Here is a 20,600-nt window from a genome sequence, read left to right on the forward strand (position 1 = left end):
GTGCAGTAAGGATGCGCAATGCAAATGTGAGGAATGACCTTAATACAACTAAGGAGCGTTTCAACGAGAAGTACTGAAGGTAGAGATCATTACTTGGGCAAAATTATATCCTACAGTGGTGAGAGAGTCACCTCAAAGACTGATGAAATTAACTGGAGTTCATTCAGTGCCACGGAGTCTGCAGCAATATTTCTGAAGTTTCTTGTGTCACAAATTAATTAGTTTTATATGTTACTAGCGTGGGAAAGTTTGGCTTAATATGAACTTTTTGCTCCCTTCATAGAAGAGGAAATAGACAAGCCGTTATGGAGAAGCATTTTTTATTTGAACCATGGCAAACATGCAATAGTTATAAAACAGCAGACGAAATTTCTTGAATCGAGCTAGGGGTGATTCCAGATGATACACAATCACAGTAGCGTTATTTGCACTACAAAAGGGAGAACTGATGTTTCCTGAAATACAGCTGCTATCCCCTGGTCAAAATAGTTCAGATCTGGCCCTCTATCTGTCAAGCAACGCAACAGTAGCGTTGCGTGACAGAGAGAGGGCCAGAACTGGACACTGAAGACTAAGTTATCTGCCCATGCGTTTCAAGCAAATTGATTTTGTTCTTGAGAGAATAGCACTACTAGGATAGCAAGAGATTTGCAAAAACATATATAGGTTTGTGATGTTATCTTGGGAGTAATGTAAGTATAATACATTTTAGATAGAAAACGGAGGTACCTACCCCACCCCCTTACCAACGATGCTAATTAATTAATTGAAATTAATTAATTCAACAAACATTAAAGTTCACACCTTATGGCCATAGGGCCATAGTGCCATAGTGCCATAGTGCCATAGTGCCTTATCGCCATAGTGCTTTAGCGACATCAACCCCCAAACCATTCCAATAGTGCACTCTGCACTAAAAACCAGTGTCAACAATCCTAAGCAAATGGTTAACCAAAACATAGTCTGTTTTGATCAAGCGAAATAAAAAATATTGAGCCAAAACCATGTGTGGCTTTGTGTATATATTACAATAATGCTATGTACAACATATGATATTACATCCAAAATCAAAACTCAAGTCCAAACTCATTAAACCCCAAATTATTCATTTCTAAGTTTACTCCTTAGTTTCTGTTTCGATTGAAAAGATATATCAAACATTCAAAACAGTGTTTCATTGGCTATCCAAACACCTCGAATTTTATCAAAAATACTCCACTGCGCATCGTATTTTCAACTCTCTTCTCTGTGTTTGGATATCCTGATGAAACAGCGTCTCTCGTGTTTGATATATTACTTGAAATTGTGACCAATAGTCACATTTGAGACTTAATTTTTCTTATTTGCGACTAGGAAAACCAGAGTAGTTGCAAATTTGCGACTAGGTTTTGCCTTGACGGATACAAAATAAAAGGGCTAGTAGTTGAAACTTTGGCACGATTTTTGATTAAATAAATTTAAAATGGAAAGATCAATTGAAGTCACGTCTTATAATTTTGTTACAATCTGAAGGCATGGGGCAAACTGTACCATAATTTACCTGGGATGCATGCATGCAACCACATTCTTTCAACCGCTCACCATTTTCAGCCATTTCTTTTACATATATATATTGCAGGCTCGAGCTCCCACATGTATGTGAAAGCAAGGTTTTATAACAAACAAAGATGGCGGTTTTACGCACTGTCATATTGAATGATTCAGTCCTTCGGGGTTCTTTGAATAGTCACTGTAGTGACACCTCTCATACTTCAAGTGTAAAGCTTAATATAAAAAGAATCCTTTACTTGTTTTCACATTGGTGGAAAAACTGCAAAAGGTAAAACTAAAGGAATTCTGTTACGTAAGCCAATATTTCCACCCAGTACATGTATTATTGTTATTTTGCAGAGATTGAAAGCATTTAAGAACTGCAGTTTCAAGCTTTAATATCTGTTCATGATTTGGAAATTTATTGATTTGACTAAACGTGACCTTTCACGCAAAAACGTGCATTAACGACTTTCCGTTACACAGGTGAAACAAACGGCCATCGAACGGGTTACAAACGGGTCACCAGGCCGTTTGAAACGGGTTTCAATGAGTGTGCGAATGGGTGATTAAGTATTCCAAACGGGTAGCCTAGCCGTTCGAACAGCTCAGAAAAAATTGCAAACGGGTAGCCTAACCGTTCAAACGGCTCAGGAAAAATTGCGAATGGGTAGCCTAACCATTCGAACGGCTCAGGAAAAATTGCGAACAGGTAGCCTAACTGCTCGAACGGCTCAGGAAAAATTGCGAACAGGTAGCCTAACCATTCAAACGGCTCATAAAATATTCGGAACAGGTAACGGAACCGTTCGAACGGCTTATAAAAGAATTTCGAACAGGTGATCTAAACGTCCAAACAGCTCATGAAATCTTCGAATGAGCAGTAACAAACAGCTTATAAACTTGATGATTATGATTCGTTTTGTTTATTTCGAATAGTGCTGTGCTGCTACATATTTCACTTAAAAATAATTTCAAACGGATGCCTTTTAATCTTTGAAACTGCTCCTGTTACTACTTTATTTCACGACTGAGAGCCAAAGAAAGTAAACTTGAAATGCAGAGAACATTCATAACTGATTTTGCTGAAGCAGACTGCAAAAGCCGAATTCTTTTATACACAGTCATTTATGGGAGTCTTTTTCAATTCTTTGTCTTTCAGTACAGCCCAAAAATAATGCACACGCAAGAACTTCTTTTTGCGTCCACAAGCGGGCAACTTCTTGTGGCTTCTCCATAAAAAGTCTAAACCTTGTTGAAGTCATTCTTGGTGAGAGTTTTCGTTCACGAATAGATCATTCGGTAGATTTTAACACTGATGGTGGAAGATTTTGGTCACGTGCAAGCAATGTGTGAATCGAGAATGTCTCAAAATAACTTTACAGCTTGAGACAGAAATAAGGCCTTTGGCAACAACAGTTTAGCAACAGTACATTTTCGTCGCCTGGGTTCGCTTTGTTTCCTTTTTTCGGCGACATGGAGGAAATTTTACTGTTTACAATCATTATTACGATGTGTCCCAGAGTCCCAGACCCGCAGTGTGGTAGGGGTGTGATATCCCACGTAAATGAGCTCGTTTGAAATGGCTTTTTCTGTCCGGAATGTCCCTTGTGGCAAAGGTTGAAAAAACAACATATTTACTGGGAAGTGTAACCCAAAGTTTAAAACAAGCAAGCTTGTCAGTCGACGAAAACAAGCACAGGACTATGCATGCATGACAAAAGCGTGACTCAGTTTTCACGCATCAGTAATGTTTGAAACTTGATACAAACTCAGGGCGTCACAACAACATGATTGTTATCTTACCTACTCAAGCTCAGTGCATGCTGCCGTCTTAAAGGTTTCATTCAGTGGATTCTTTTCAAAATAAGAGGAATGCACAAGGCAGACTCATGAGATTCTGGTGTTCCGGTGTACGCGAACAAGTAGAGACAACCGCACGTATGCCTTGATATTTTTTCCTGAACAGATGATCAAAGCCGTTCAACGGTTTACTCAAGTCATTTGAATGGATGAATGTTCCAGCGAACAGGTGAGCAAGTCGTTCGAACGGTTTGATGTTTTTCACAAACGGGTGAGCAAGTCGTTTGAACAGTTGGACGTTTTTATCGAACGGGTGAGCAAGTCGTTCGAACGGATGGATGTTTTTACCAAATGGGTGAGCAAGTCGTTTGAACAATTGGATGTTTTTAACAAACGGGTGAGCAAGTCGTTCGAATGGCTGGACGTTTCTACCGAACAGGTGATCAAGACGTTCAAACGGATGCAAATTTTTTTTGAACGAATGACCCAGGTCGTTCGAACGAATGCAAATTTCTTTCAAACGGCTTTCAAACAGCCTCTAAACAGAATTCCATTCGAAAACGGAAAGCCATTACTGCACGTTTTCGCCTGAAAGGTCACAAACTAACAGACACTTGGGTGCCTTAATTGATGCAACGGAACACAGGTTCAACTTGATCGTTTAGATGGACTGGTGTTGTCCAAGACACTAAACGTTCTGTACTATTAAATCTCAAAATGACATGGAAGCTGTTAAAACAATAAAAATTAAAGCATTAATCATTTCACAGTCTACTTATTTATTAGCTAAATGGCCTCAATTGATTTTGCGACTAAATTGAGACCAAATTTTTGTATCTAGTTGCAAATTTGCGACCAGAAAATTTTTTTTAATTTCAAGCACTGTGATATATCTTCTGAAGTGAAACTAAAACGAAGTAGAAAACAGAGAAATAAAATTGTAAAAATCTGTGCTAATTAAGATCAGATATCCAAACACTGTCACAGTCGTGATTTCCTTTGTTTAACTTGTCAATAAGCAATATTCAAATGGAGGGTAGGTTCAAATTGACAGCAAAGCAGGCAATGAGCAAGCTGGTGTAGGCAAAATGCAAATAAAGGGGAAACCATGGCAACCTCTCACAGCTAACCTCCAAAGAAAAAGGAATTCCAAGACATGTAAGTGCTTAGAGAAAGGGGAAAACTATTTCACCAATGATTTGGCTGCCCGAGTTACAAGATCAGGTGGGATTCTAATATATTGTTCGTAAGCATCACTTTTCCACTGGCCCAGAAACTGGATAATGTGATCCGGAACGCCAGCCCTCCCTGCAGCGGTGGCTGCCCCAGTTCGGAAACTGTGACTGGAAACACACCAGGGAGGCCAGCAGAAAGGAGAATGGCTCTTGACCTGCCTGAGACCAGTGAGCAAGTTAGCGGAAGACAATCTACTAAGAGGAACAAGGGGCCAGGATGGTTACCACTATGCGCTAGGTAGGAGACGACAGCTTGGACAGCGCACAAAGGCGGCGAAAATAAGCCAGTAGACAAGCTGCCCAAAACACAACATCATCAAAAAAATTGAAATCGAAGGCAGAGTAAATCAAGCAAAGAATGTTACTGGAAAGCTGGGTCAAGAGCTGAGGAAGGATGAGGACTGGAAACATCTTTGCATGTGGTGCTTGAGAATGAAAGGCCTGAAAATTGAAGTGAGACAAGGCATCAGCTATGTCGTTATTTCTTCCTGGAACATGAATTGCAGTAAACGTAACACTGAAGCAGATTGCAGCTTTGAGTAAGCTATGCAACAAATGCATAATGTTTGGGTCTGCAGACCTCCATGAGTTGAGAATATGCAGCTTTGTTATCGACATGAACCAATATACACCTGCCAGACCAACCAGGACCCCAGACATGGGCCACCAAAACAACAGGAAAAGGTTCCTTGTACGCAATGGACAGTGGAAATTGGAGAGTAGACCACCAACCTTTCAGCCATTCATTGTCCAAAAAAGCACCATAACCAATAGCACCAGATGTGTCAGAACAAACAGAAAAAGTCAGGCAAAGGCTCTAGGGTGGGAAAAAGGATAAGGGGGCACCCAGCCCAAATTTAGAAACCATCTTAATAATGTCATCCATTTTAATGTACTGAAGATGCCAGGAGTCTGGATCGATTCCATTGCTGACGCTGTGGCCTTGTGGCAAGGATAGGTCCATGATAAAGCACCATTTGCCAGCCTATTGCCTTGTATCTGCAGGAGTATTATGAACTCACAACATGACCAGCTCCCAGTTGGCTTAATAGCTCAGTTGGTAGAGCACTGCACCGGTATCGCATAGGTCATGGGTTCGAATCCTGTTCAAGCCTGATTTTTTTTTTCAGGCTTTAATTTCACAGCTGCTTAACTTGTGTATATAACTGCGATGATCAATCATGTCTTCATACAGTTTAATTAGTAAGTTGTGTTAGTAAGTAATGTTAGTATTTGTAGTAGCTGTAGTATTGTAAGAAGTGTGAGTGCTCTAATTAAAAAATACATGTAAAACATGTAAACAGCACAAAGCATGTGCAAAACTATTTATAAAATTTTCATACATTGCAAATCTAGTTAACCTTTGAGAAAATCCTCATCACAATCTAGTAAAATGGTCTTTAAACACTATCCAAAACAGCAATCTTAATCAAAAGTCGCTTGCAAAACAAATTCACCATTCAGAGATTTCTTTTCCACTTGAAATGTAAATTGAAAGAGCAGTTGTCGAAAGATCAACCTGAAATTACATTTTGTGCGTCACACTTTGAGGAAAACTGAATGGTTTCTTGCACAACAACGTGAAGGTGCTTCTTTGAATAGCACTCAATGCTTCTACCAATGAACCCTGTAGTATTCATTTCTGCCAATGCTAAGTGAAGAGCAACTTGGCTGTAGGATTTGCCACTGTGATTGCCAAGGACATGTCCTTCAAACTGCTCTAAAGTTGAATGTGAGTAGCCCAGCAAGTCTATCCTTTCAAAACTTTCAGGCCAAATTTCATAGTCTTCCTTTTCTTTATTCTGATACAGCATCTTCTTGTATTCCCAGGATTTTAGATTCAGAAGCACTGGCAAAGCATGAGTTTATGCTGGCCATTAAATTGTCTCTGCTTGGATCATGTATTATTAACTCGGTGTGAGGTGAATAGCAAGAGATAACAAACCAACCAGATTGCTTGAAACACGAAGATCACTCAACCCTCCAACCCTCTGGACCTCTGTGGCGAGGTCCAGCCATTAAGAAAGAGCTACCATTAATTAATGCACGTGCGCTAATCACACATGAAATTATGCACAGTAGGGATGCACAGTGCAATGCTGGGGAATAAGCTTAAGGTGGCTTACCACAGTTTTGATGGATTATAACAGCCCAACTTCTAACTCTTTTCAAAAATGTTCCAAGATATTTTTCCTCTCCCTATTTACTGTTCGCTGAAGTCTTTTACCATTCTATGTAAAACGTGAACAATTCAATGTCAACAAATGGCCAAAATGAATGACCGAGTACCTAACGAGAGACTGGGCACTACTACGTTAAATCACGTTTTTCTCAAAATCTACCCAAATGACCCCACCTCAAAATTTCAAGAATAAGAAATTGGCTCTGATTTAACATTCGTGCAAAGTGAAATAAAAATCTGTGAGACAGATTTTCCACAAACCAAGAAAATGTGGGATCGGAAATAGCTCAAAATCTGTCTTAGATTTTTTTAAATTTCAGCTCTAAACGCAATTCACCCCAACAAATCAACTGTGAAAATTTCATCATGGGTTGTACAGTAGGTTTTCAAGCAATCCTCGATCAAAGACTCGCTTTTACAACCTTAGATGAGAATTGAATTGCACATGCCCTTTATTTAAGCGTGCGCTCATGTGACACCACATATCGCGTGCGAGAAAGCAAGAGTAAATAGAGTCCTAAAGTGATGACGTCACAAAATTAGCTCTGAATTGCAATTCCCGATAGAGATATAAGGGATCAAAGTTTGATAGCATCCCATACAAACCCTTCAAAATTTGTTTCAGTTCCTTGAGTTTAGAACTGACTCAAAATTAGAGAGATTTCTATGGGGCAGTACCAAATTTTCATCCTTTATATTTCGGCTGGGAATTACAATTAAGAGGTAATTTTTGGCAAGGACCCTTTTTTAAGGACGCTCTATTCGAAAATGGCGCCAAATCCCATAATTTCTCAAATTTATTCTTTTGTGATGTCACACTTTAGGACTCTATTAGAGCTCTTTTACCAGTTATTTATAGAGCTTTTTTGTCATCTTTTTTCGGCCCTAGGCTTAAACACATGTTTGAACGGAGTTTGAAACTATTCCTACGTATCAAAGTGGTTTAGCTCCTTTCAAGTGCTGAAGTGGTTTTCGTTTCTTCTTAGGGTTACTTGCGTCATTTCTGCACGTGCAATTAATACTGACGCCTTGCAGGCAATGCTGGCGCGTGCTACTGAGTCTCAGAAAACAGTAGTAACTAGCATGACCTTGATGCTCTGTTTTAAAAACAAAATATATGAAGAAACAGGCCAAATGTTCGTCAACAATGACCTCGGAAAAGTGATTGCGTGACACTGCGTGAGTTATAAAATGATCTGTTATCACGTATATGACGAAAAAAGTCTTTTTTCTCAGTCTGCGTTTTGTACATAGTCTGCAGTCTGCATTTTGAACCTATTGTGGTCTGCATTTTGTACCCGGTCTGCAGTCTGCAGCAGTCTGCATTTTGTACTGACCGCATGAACAATAAACGCTACGACGCCGAGACCATCTCTATAGTCACTGCGTTGCTACAAAAAATAACTAAGTCGGTCTTTGGACCATCTTGTCTTAAGCTTAAGTCTTATAACTGGATGTTGAGCGTTTGCACTTGCCGAAGCGTACATCTCAATACCGCAGCAGATTAGCCTACGTGGTAGCCGGCTACAAGTAGCTAAACATACCACCAGACGAGTATATGACATTCAAAAGGAATACTTAGGGTTACAATACACTGGCTCAGCATAGGAGGCCGAACTTACTTACCAATCTCTTCTCCATGAGTAATATCTAGCTCCACACGCCAACCGAGTACCTGCAAGCTGAAAGCCGAATGAAGTTGCACGGGCCGTGAAGAACAACTTTCGCGCCACACAATGTCGACAAAATACCTATCGTGCTCAGTCCCTTATCTGTGAATTATTTGCGTAAAATCCACAGAACGCCCAGCACTTTTTGTATACTATACGAACCCTAGGCCTACTTCATATATCCCTTATAATAGTTCTGGTATAGGCTATTATAGTGTATTTGGAACTTCTTGTTAATTCTCTCGAATTCCCTGTTCTTCCCTACATTCCTCCTTATCTATTCTCTTATATTCCCTTATGTGTTCCTCTATATTCTCTTTTATTCCGCCATTATTCCCCCATATATCCCTCTGTATTCCCCTGTATTCTCTTTTATTCTCCTGTGTTCTCTTGTATTTCCTTGTATTCTCATGTATTCCCTTGTATTCTCTTGTATCCCCTTGCATTCTCTTGTATTCACCTGTATTCTCTCGTATTCCCCTGTATTCTCATGTATTCTCCAGTATTCTCTTGAATTCCCCTGTATTCTCTTCTATTCCCCTGTATTCTCCTGTATTCTCTTGTATTCCCCTGTATTCTCATGTATTCCCCTGTATTCCCTTGTAGTCCTTGTATTCTCTTGCATTCCCCTGTATTCTCTTGTATTCTCCTATATTCTCTTGTATTCCCCTGTATTCTTTTGTATTTCCCTGTTTTCTCTTGTATTCCCCCGTATTCTCTTGTATTTCCCTATTTTCTCTTGTTTTCCCCTGTACATAGGCGCACGAGCTGGAGGGGGGCGAGGGGGGTTGGAGACCCCCAGCCACGGAAATATGTAATTTTTCGGGCAAAACGCTGATGATTCGGGCAACGACACTTAAGAGAAAACATTACAAAATAATGCTGTTTGTGTGATTTCCAAAACTCATAAATAAAATGGAATTGTGTACGTTTTTGTTTTCTAGGCAATTTGAGTGTGTTTGCATCCCGATTTTAGCACTCTCGCATTCGAGCATTGTGTAAATTTTTCGAGCAAGAAAGTCACCGCCCCCCACCCCTCAAGTCCGAAAGTGCCCGTACGCCTATGTCCCTCTATCCCCTTGTATTTTCTTGTATTCCTCTATTATCTTGTATTCCCTGTAATTTCTTGTATTCTTTTGTGTTCACCTGTATTCTCTTGTATTCCCCTTTGTTCTCCTGTATTTTCTTGTATTCTCTTGTATTCCCCTGTATTCTCTTTTATCCCCTTTTATTCTCTTTTATTCCACTGTATTCTCTTTTATTCCCCAGTATTCTCTTTTATTCTCTTCTATTCCCCTGTATTCCGCTGTACTGTCTTGCATTTTCTTGTTTTCTTCTGCTTCTGTCTTCTCTTGTTTTCGCTTGTATTTCTCTGGCACCGTTCCTACATTTTTAGAGACCTCCACGGACTCGTACGTTGCTGCTTGTTATCACCCTGTATCATGGATTTCATATTTTGCTTTGTAGCTTTATTTCTCCGAAAATCTTACCAATCAGCGCACTCGTATGAACAGGGATTTGGTTCAGCTACGCTCGCACCCGCCATTTTTAAAAGTGGAGAAGACCCTGGGGATTAGGTTGTAGGTGGACCCCGGGAAAATGTTAGATAATTGATCAGGTAGGTAGGTGGGGAATTTTTTATTTTGACGGATAGTGTGGTCAAGTTGAAAGTTTCTTGTTATCTGTTCTACTTGTAGATTGTGTTGCATTCGCACACAATTTTAATCATCTTTGTTATGACTCGATAATGAAGTTAAGGGAATATCGAAACGTCGTCCTAAAATTGTTAATTTTTTAAACTTTTAACCAGGTTTTAAGGTTCTCGACATTTTTCTTTTTCAATTTTATTTAACCATATTAATTTTGTACTGTTTCGTAGACAATTATGGCGCGCCGTTATTTCCATTTTTTTTTTTTTTTTTTTTTTTTTTTGGCGTGACGTACAATTATTACAATGTCGTGACCAGGGGCGGGGGAGAACACTGTGCGCGCCTGGCACTTTTTGTGTATCTGAATCATCCAACAAAAAATGACGTCACATCCGGTAAAAAAGAGCTCTGAGCGGCAAAATCAAATTTGAATATGGCATAATCGTTCTCTCAGTAAGTAAAATGGCAATATTTTGTAATCGGCCGGATATTTTTAACGTTTTATTTGGCCACGATAAACAAAATTTTGTCTTCTTCCTCGTCATATCAGTTTGTTTGAAGGACAGGGTAATTATTTATTCAAAAACACGCTGTTTTGAAGGCGTGTTTTTTACGAAATGTCACCATTTCTTCCTCGCTGAATTCCACAGGAGTCATCGTTTGTGTGGAAATAATGAATTCTAGGTAAGTTGCACTCAATTCAAATGTCCTATTCTCTTAGGTGGGCATCACACTAAGAAAAATGCACAATGACAGGTTTCTAGACATGGGGGAACCTTATTAACAGAAGCGCATTTTTTAAAATTTACTGTTGCCAACACTCGAGAGTACTTGAGTGCTGTTAATCGTATCACTGCAAGAATAGACCCACACACATAACGCGCTTTGCAGAACTTTCTTGCCGATCGACACTAACACAAACTCATGTGTTTGCTCATGACTCAAACTGATGCCATAAAATATGTTACGATTGGTTAACAACCGTAAACAAGATATGTTTTCCCTCAGCAATCCCTTAATTGATAAACGCTTCGTTACAGGCAGGCCGTGAACCCCTTAAAAAAAGCAAGAGGATTAGTTTTAACGGCGATTAAGTAATTTGGGCATGTCGTGGTTTTTTCTCATTTATAATCAAATTTATTTTTCCGTTTCAACAGTTTAAACGTCACCAACCCTAAGTTCCAATACCCCCCCCCCCCCCACCACTGAGGTCAAGCATGCACCTTTTAGTTCTTCAAACCCTATCATTTGCCCTGTTTGCAGACCAAGTTCCTTATTTATTAATCCCTGTCATAGTGGCAACCCATTTTGAAAGGATACTAAAAAATTGTGCGTTATATTTCAGTGTGCTTTCTCTATGTAATCTTACATCAAGATATTTCAATCCTTAAGGGAATGAGAGAACACTAACAATACTGACAATTTTCAGTAATTCATCACTCTTTCAATATGCCATCTAAACAAATTGTTCGTAAACAGTAGTGAAATTTCATGCCCCTACATCTAGCCATAAAAGGAAGTCTGGGAACAGGCAATAGCAACACAGGCTGGTAAATTTTACAAGCTAATGAACTCATGTCTAACAATGATGAGTGATGATGAAGCATGGTGCAGTGAAACTGAAGAATCAGACTGTGAGTGACATTGATAGAGTCAGTGTCGTGAGAGTGATGCTAGTGTCTGTGAACTTGGACCAGATCAGCAAAGAAAAGGTTTCATGCTAGAAATTGACAGAGAGCAACAAGTTTGTGCTAAAAAAGTGAAGCTGGCTCAGACCAGTCTTGAAGCCAGCTTCATCACTACTTACAGTACTTGTCAAGAGTTCCTGACTTGTGTATGTGGGAAGGCTCTCTGTAATGACCTATATGGGGAGGCTCAGCTCAAGATGAGTACCTTTTTCAGGCTTCAGGTATAAAATGATAGGGATTTCACAAGTTGAGGTGTATGAAAGGGTAGGAAAATCTGTTTTCTAGGGATTCCATTCTTCTGGTTCTAAAATGTTGTTGAAAAGCTCTCATTTACTCTCCTCAGCCAGAATGAAGAGATTCTATAATATTGTTTATTAACCTCTTTCCAAGGGAATAGAAAAGGGATGCAGTATTCTTAAAAAGGTTTGTTAAAGGGATACATTTACCCTTTTGCAATGTAAGGTCGACAAAAGAGGTGCCATTTCTTTCAAAATGGTACAAACGTATACAAAAGGGTAAGGGGTAATGGACCTTGAGATAAGGCCTTTCCATTTAAAATTTTGTAGAATAACCCCCCCCCCCCCACCAGATTGCATAACAAAGATGTTCAAATTATTGTATTGTGAAAAAAGGCAATTATTACAAAACAAAACAGTGCCAAGAGATTAAGTGATTGTCAATGCAAGTTTCCATTTGTATTTTGAATTAAAATGGGTATAACATTATCCTCAAGTATACTTTGCAGCTTCACAGAGAGGCCCAGACTGATAATGAAAACATATGTTTTAACACTTAAAATTCTATTTGTGCTCCTTCCCTTGTACCTTGTGATCTTTTTAGGGAAATTCTGAAAAGATCCCCACCCCCCCCCCCAAAAAAAAAATTCAAATTTTATATACAAATCACTTTTTTATCTTGAAAATGGCCTCAGAGACAACAAACCACTTTTATGGCTAGCTAAACTACTTATTAGGAAAATAAAAATGTTCAAGGAAAAAATGAACAGGAAGAAACAACAACAAATTAACTTTTTTTTTTTTCAGAAGAGCTACTACTTGTATATTTTTTTAACTTACTTGTAGGTCAACATAATTATTTTGTTTTCACAATTTACCACAAAAGAAAACACCACAGAAACGAGAATTATAGTTGTGGCATCTGAGCTACATTTTTAAATGGAAACATTTCCCATAAAAAATTTCCAAAATATATTCTTACCAGTACAACAACATACCAAATATATTTTGCAGAGAAGTTTACTTAATTAATAAAATTGATGTGGTGAAATTTTCTATTTAATTTTTGTACACCTGATCTTACAGAGTGCAACCTTTGGTTTAACTGGTTCACTTAACTGTTATGGAATAATTAAATTAATCACATCAGAGTGGCTTTGCATCTTTATTATAATTCTCATTATCAGTAGAGAAATCACACTTGTGCCCTGGTCCACTGACACTCTTACATGTATGTTAAACATGGGAAAGCAGGTTGCATCATCTAAATCATAGCATTGTATGCCTGTGTGGGGTGCATATGCCAGGAAGTAACCACCTAATAAAAGACAAATATAAATTATGTCATTGTTTCAATGACTCACTGTAAGTGGATATTTGCTCATTTACCACCTTAACAAACAAGATATATTAAAGTATAATTTTTACTTCCGCTTTAAACTTTTCAAACCTACAGTTTGTTTTCACTTTCAGAGAGGTTCTAAAATTCACAAGCACCCACCCCCTCAGTCCTGATTCCTACTGTCCCATAGCCAGGATCCCATTTCAACCCTCCAACATTTCCATAATCACATTAAATCAGTAATTTTTTTTCCAATTTTGGTCTGACTTAGATTCATCTCCACCCAGCCACAAAAGCAATGGTGGCAGATTTCCGTATATTTGTTGGTCTAGTTTACTATTGCTCTTAGATTCCCACCTCCCTTTTGACAGAATTAAATGCGATTAAAAAATAAACTACAGTAGTGAAACTGCAATAAGCGTAAAAAACTCTCTTGGCCTTCAATAAACAACTCCACAAATCAAAATGGCGTGGTACAAAGAGTGTGCATACGAGCGGCGTAGATGCAAATAGCGTGGACACAAATAGCGTGGGTTCAAAATTGTTTCGGCCAGAGAAAACTGTTGTGAAACGGACTGCGAATAACACGAAGAGACTAGCACGAAAGCTAAATAGAACTGCGCTAAGCGCAGACCAAAATGAACTGCCCCAAAACTGTACTGCAAAGCTACGATATGGAAAATACGCTAGGACATGCGGAAAATAAAACTATAGAAATTTAGAAAGGCGCTAATGAAGATGAAACAGCAAAGAAACGCTAACGAGGGCGCGAAAACTGACAGAAAGGAATAAACACCTAAATTGACGCAAAAAAAAAGACTAAACAAAAGGATGAAAAGAAGTATAAACTAGTTTGCGTACGCAAAGGAAAAACAAATTACACAAGAACGAATAATAGAAAAAATGTTACACTTGGATCTTACAAGTAGTTTAATCAAATTAATGCAGAGGCAAACATGTATTGAACCAGAAAATTACAATAATTTTGGTACGAACGATACCAAAGTATAACTTACATAATTAATATCACATCTTCTCTCTTGTAATTTAAGACAATGCAGCTACTAATAGATTAACCACAAAAACCTAAAAACATGACTTTAGAAACACAGGTAAGTGAGAATATTGCCAGTTTTGCTTTTGCTACCAACCACTCTGCTTTCAAAAAAAAATACATGGAATATAGTGACAAAGCAATAACAAAACCAACCAACCAACCTCTGGCAATTCAATAAACACACCAAATTCCCCTCCAAAATTCTCTTCAACACCTTACAGTACATGTAAATGTCAGCAGCATAAATTCAACTCAATGATTTGGCATGCTACTATCATCAAATTTTTACCCCTTGATTCAGAATTTTTAGGAGTATCAAATAGAATTCCACTATAGATTACAAAAAAAGCACTGTTTACCTTTGCAAATATCTGCATTAGTTCTGGACATATCTAAGTTTAAAATGTGTAAAATATATGCAAATGAGAGGACTGATGATGTCATACACCAAACCCAATATTACATCAAGTGCAGACCATATCATACAGCAGAGATCATTGAAACTTGGTAGCCAGTTATAATTCTACATGCAACACATTAATATGGCTATAAAAAATATGTTCCCAATTGGCAACTCAATCTTTTCCAGTCCCCTCTAACCCAATTTCAATAATGCAGTGATTTTCAGCTTGAAAAACATTAATCAAGGCCATGACTTCGACCTTACTATTTAATAGGCTTGCTGAATCATGCAGATGAAGCACCATTGGCAAATATCAAAATGGAACTCCAAAGGTGGCCAGAAAAGCCTAGAATATCAGGGAAGGTCTGAAATGCAGTCTGTTGCCATGGTAACAAAACTGTCAAGCTCATATTATGTAGCACATCTGCAAATTGCATCGTAATAGCACTGTCCCCACTGGAGCCATGGTTCAGTAGTTTACTTGGACAATAAATTTCATAACTTTCCTGGGGGACTGGATGATTTAAGCAAAGGTGAAATTATAGCCTGAAAAAAAATTAGGTGTGAACTGGATTCCAACCCATGACCTCTGTGATACCGGTGCGATAACTTAATTTAAGTTCTATGCTATAACATACCAAACTGCTAATTTATCATGAAGTGACACAGCTAAAGGAAAGTTGTCAAGATATCAACTTTTATGTGAATTCTAAAAGATCAATACAAGTCTTCTAAATTTAAGATTATTATACCTAACAAAAGACATACAGTAGGGCACTGCACTGTGTGCTGTCTCTACACACTCTTCCAGGCAGGATAGTAATACATATAAATGTATTTTTTTTTCTTGGAATATACTGTTACTGCATGGTCATACAAGAGGTACTAGTTGCTGCTGAGTAGTCTTAAAATAAGTGTGAACTACGTAAGTGTGACAAAATATAATGTATATTAAATCCGCACCAGTTCAGTACAATTTAATACTTAATTTTAATCAGCTGCAAAAAAAATTATTGTTAGCACCTGATATTACATGTACTTTGTAAAGGCTTCTGGAGGGGTTATACTTTTATAAAGTACCTAGCAGCAAGTACTATTTTGATTTAATAAAGCAAGACTATAGTAACTGCTAAGAAAATGTGTTTGGTACATCCCAGAAAAATTGGATGGGGGTCAGTGCCACCCTCTTCACAAAAGTTGAACCTTTCACCTATTTATGAACATAATCTGCGATTTTCCCTACCCCATTTATGACTGTTGCGACTGCTACAGTTGCCCTAAACATAAGTTTTGAAGGACTTTTGTTGATGGTCTTATCGATAATGATGAAAATTGAGGCAGCTTATCCTAAAAAACATAACAAATTAAAGACTAGAGGACAAAAGCCTTACCCTAGAGTATTTACGACCAAAACGGCTGAATAACCATACCCTTTGGGGCTGCACATAGCTATATATAGCACATAGAGAAGAGTTCCCCCCCCCTCCTCCCGCTGGAGCAGGAATCAAAGTATTATTGCATTGATGACATAATAAAGATAAAATCTCAAAATAATCAAGAGTTACATGTATGCATGGGACTTCACTATCAAAATGATGCCTGTTGCTTACTGTACATGTAAATTGTTCAGTTCCAGAAAATATCCATACTCCCCCCACAGAAGGGATTGGAATTTCCTGGGGGGTGGGGGAGGGGTCTATAAGACCAAAAAATTTAAAGAAATGTATGAAGCTCAATAGGAATTTCCAGAGGGGTGGGGGGGGGGGGGAACTCAGAAAAATTCCCTTCCGTAGGGGAGGTATGGATATTTTCTGGAACTACACATTGCATAAATTACTCCTACAATGACTGACTGAGCTTTTGTTTGAGCCAGAATAGAGTGGCCATAATAACGAGGTGGCTGTGTTAACGGGGGTGGCTGTAAGGTGAGGTACATTCCACAGTAGTGATAAAGATGACACTCTCAAACACCAGTCCCCATAAAGATTTTGGACAGTACATTTCGCATAATCAGTTGGAAGAGGAAGAGGGAAAATGGAAATAAAATAGAATGGCTCTTGTGTGCCAGAGACAACCCTTTCCCCGAGTTACCCTGGCGGACCTAACTTTTCACTTATTTCTTTGCAAAATTTAACCAACTGTTTACACGAGGATCACGAACCAGACTTGGGGGCGAGACAATTCAGGTGAGCGAGTTGACTTGCCTTAGCAGGTAAAGTAACCAACAACTTTTCTTTGAGTATACGTAAACACTTTGGCTCGCCTAACTGGAACAACTCTCAGCATGGCGAGTGTCACGTAATGTCTAGATTTAAGATTTAAAGCAGCAATTTGTATCAAAGAACAGAAAATTAACTCAGCAAAACCCACTGTGATCAAATGACTGAGGGAAACTTAAACAAAGAGGGATAGTTGCACATTTGATTATTTAATAAGAGTTACGAATAATCACGAGGGTCAAAAAAAAATCATGCAGGGTCAACTTCTACTTGGCCTACAGGGGCTACATTTTCACATACAAACACTTGATAAAGTTGGCTCAGGAGGAGGGTTATCTCGGGTACCCGAGACCATATAAATGGGACCTGTGTTGCCTCAAAGAACACCCCCACGATTTTCAAAGGGGAAGGTCCTTAAACAGGACCTTAACTTAGGGCAGCTTCAATGGCAGATTCCCCCTGATGGCCTGGATTTGAATAATTGATTTAATTACTTTTAAAGAGGACTAGAACTTAAAAATCTTGCTCGAATTTCGATCCAGCGAGACATAAGCTTCCATGCCGTGAATCAAGTTTTTACTGGGCGTTTTAAAAGCACTCACCAGAGAAAGAGACTGATGACCCCAAAGTACCAATATATATGTACTGTATCTTACTGAAAACAACAATCTTCAATGAGAGATGTGGGAATGTGGGGTACTGACCTTCAGCATGCGATCCAGCTTGTCTCTTCTACCAATACACGTGAGCCAAGAGCAACAAAAACTCTGGTGACAGCGACTTTCGGAGCTAAACGGCTTCTGATAATTATGTTCCCGTAGTACACAGTGCAAACTATGGCCAGCAATACTTCATCCAGGTTGTTGTTAACATTATAGGCTATTGCACTTATTGTTATCACTAAATCACGAACAACAAGAACCAAAAGTCGGAACAACACCAGTTTTTCAAATGTGTAAAATTCGCCCGACGATGACCAAAGGCTCTCCGTTATTTTGCTTCAAAACAATAATAAACTTTTCTCTTTTCCCGAAATTTTTGCTTAAAAAGTCGAAGTAATGTGTCTGCAACATCTTTCCATCCTCAATATAAAATGAAACGAAACTGACGGTTTACAAATAGAGGGAAATCGTGAGTAATCGAAACGCCATTTTCTCGCTTTGTGAAACGAGCCAGGGGCATTGCTAGGGGCGGGGCAGAACACTCCTGAAATTCGCGTATCTGGATCATCCACCAAAAAGTGACGTCACATCCGGTTTAAACTGTGCCGCGCAGCTCGTTTCACAAAGCGAAAAAATGGCGTTTCGATTGGGGAAGATTTTCCTCTATTTGAAAACCATCAGGTTCGTGTCCTTTCATACTGAGGATAGGAAGATGTTGCAGGCACATTTCTTCGACTTTTTAAGCAAAACTTTCGGCAAACCAGTATAGTTTAGTATTGTTTTGAAGGAAAATAACGGAGAGCGTTCTGTCATCGAATGGCGGATTTTACACATTTGCAAAACTGGTGTTGTTCCGACTTTTGGTTCTTATTGTTCGTGATTCGGTTATAACACTAAGTGCAATAGCCTATAATGTTCACAACAACCTGGATGAAGTATTGCTGGCCATAGTTTGCACTGTGCACTACGGGAACATGTTTAACAGAAGCCGTTTTTTTCTAAAAGTGAACACAGTTGAAGCTCTGTATCCACGAGTGTGTGGTGGAAAATCGTATACGCAAGGTTAGTATCCTATTTCCGTATCTCTTGTTGAATACTTGTTTTCTCTGTAAGAAATAATCTATATTGAGAGCTAGAGTTCATTGTAAATGCGTGTTTTAGGGATATCAGATTTCCCAGAAAAGATCAACAAAGGGTGAAGCAGTCCAGATGAGTAGAACTAACTTCCTTCAGTCATCCAATGGTTAATTGTACATTCCTCTGTATTGTCTGAATTGCAATACTGGCCTGGGGATCAACTTCGTTGGGCAGTTCAAAAAGAGGGGGTTGGCCTGTTTAGGGTTAGCTCCCAATGGTATGGTATATCCTTACCTCTTAACTTTACCCCTGCTTTTGACAGGTACCCACTTCTGCTGTGACCCGGGGGCGGGGGCTACTCCCTTATATGCACTATATAGGTATGTGTGCCTCAAAGGGTATGATTTTTCAGCCGTTTTGGTCATAAATAAAGTATGGATTTTGGCCACTTTGGTCTTAAATAGGGTATGGGTTTTGTACTCTAGTCTTGAATTGGGTAATGTTGTTTAGAAGAAGCTACTTTTTCATCATTATTGATAAGACCATAAACAAAAGGCCGTCAAAAGTTATGTTTAGGGCAACTGTGTCAGCTACCATGGTGGTAAAAAGGTTATCGAATTTTTATTCTGTTAATAAATAGTGTAGGGAGAATCGTAGATTTTGGTAGTTATAATTAGTTAATTCGACTATTTTGAGATTTTAAAGATATGTTCTATATATCAAATTGACTCAACAAGAGATGCTGTGGGAACACAGGCTGCTGGTGATTGTTTTCACAGCTTTTTTAGTTCTTCCAAAGATCTGTTTACAACACCTCATCTTCTGTTAATCTAGTGGGGATACAATGTAACTCTGTAGCAACGGGACCTTTGTTCAATATTTGATCCATGTTTAAATGGCATCTACCTTCCATCTTGTAAAGAAAGAATGAAAAATGGCTGTCTCATATGCATGCATCAAATAATTCACAAAGCTCAGTTGTGATTGCTCCATTGTGGGTGGGCTGAGAATTCTAGCTTGGTGTGATCTTAAAGTGATTGTTTGCCATTTATTTCCCCATGCATTTGGCTGAATTTGACCCTGCATGACTATTCAAAACCCTTATTGAATAATCAAATGGGCAATATCCCTCTTTGTTTGAGTTTCCCTCAGTCATTCAATCACACTGGGTTTTGCTGAGTTAATTTTCTCTTCTTTGTAAATTGATATTTCTGCTTTAAATTCTAAATCTAGGCATCATGTGACACTCGCCATGCGAAGAGTTGTCTTGGTTAGCCAAGCCAAAGTGTTTATATAAAGAAAAGTTGTCCTGCCTGTCAGGGTGCCAAGGCGTGACATGAGCCAAGGCTAGACAACTCACCCACCCCTGTTGTCTCGCAGGCGAGACAGGTTCACGATCCTAAATGTAAACAGTTGGTTGAATTTTCAAAGAAATAAATGAAAAGTTAGCTTGGCCAGGGTAACTCAGGAGAAGGGTTGTCTTGGGTACCCAAGACCATATAAATGGTCCCTAGTAGGGCCATTCTATTTTATTTCCACACTCCCTCTTCCTCTGTTGACACGAGCTTTAGACGGGGCTATGAAAGAGTTATTTCTGCACTTTTATCTTTTCTGTTAGGTGGTGAATATTGACTTATTTAGTGAGTGCGGCTGGGGGAAGGGGGTGTGGATATAAAATGGAATATCTCTAATCAGCTCTGGGCCCAAGTTGTGTGTTGTCTAACTGATTATACAAACTATACTTTCCAAAATCTTTATGGGTAAGTGTTTGAGAGGATCATCTTATATGTTCATCACTGCAGTGGAACCCTGCTTTCTGGCCACCCCATTCACATAGCCACCTTGTT

At 38.8% G+C, this 20,600-nt stretch overlaps 2 protein-coding genes across 10 annotated transcripts in view; both read right to left on the reverse strand.

Moving 5' to 3' along the window:
- Positions 1–11,264, reverse strand: part of LOC145462464 (synaptonemal complex protein 2-like) — a 151,846-nt gene extending 140,582 nt beyond the window's left edge. For all 9 annotated transcript variants that reach the window (XR_014041196.1, XR_014041195.1, XM_081445998.1 and 6 more), the window contains exon 1: positions 8,377–11,264. Coding sequence is in view for 7 of the 9 variants with exons in the window: in XM_081445998.1 (XP_081302124.1) it covers positions 8,377–8,391 (15 nt within the window). In the remaining 2 variants the exon portion in view is untranslated. The remainder of the gene's footprint in view (positions 1–8,376) is intronic.
- The window catches only part of LOC145462469 (uncharacterized), a 249,957-nt gene that overhangs the window by 146,761 nt on the left and 82,596 nt on the right, over positions 1–20,600 (reverse strand). The window lies entirely within an intron of this gene.

Source organism: Orbicella franksi, chromosome 12, assembly GCF_964199315.1.
Source record: "Orbicella franksi chromosome 12, jaOrbFran1.1, whole genome shotgun sequence".
Lineage (NCBI taxonomy): Eukaryota > Metazoa > Cnidaria > Anthozoa > Scleractinia > Merulinidae > Orbicella > Orbicella franksi.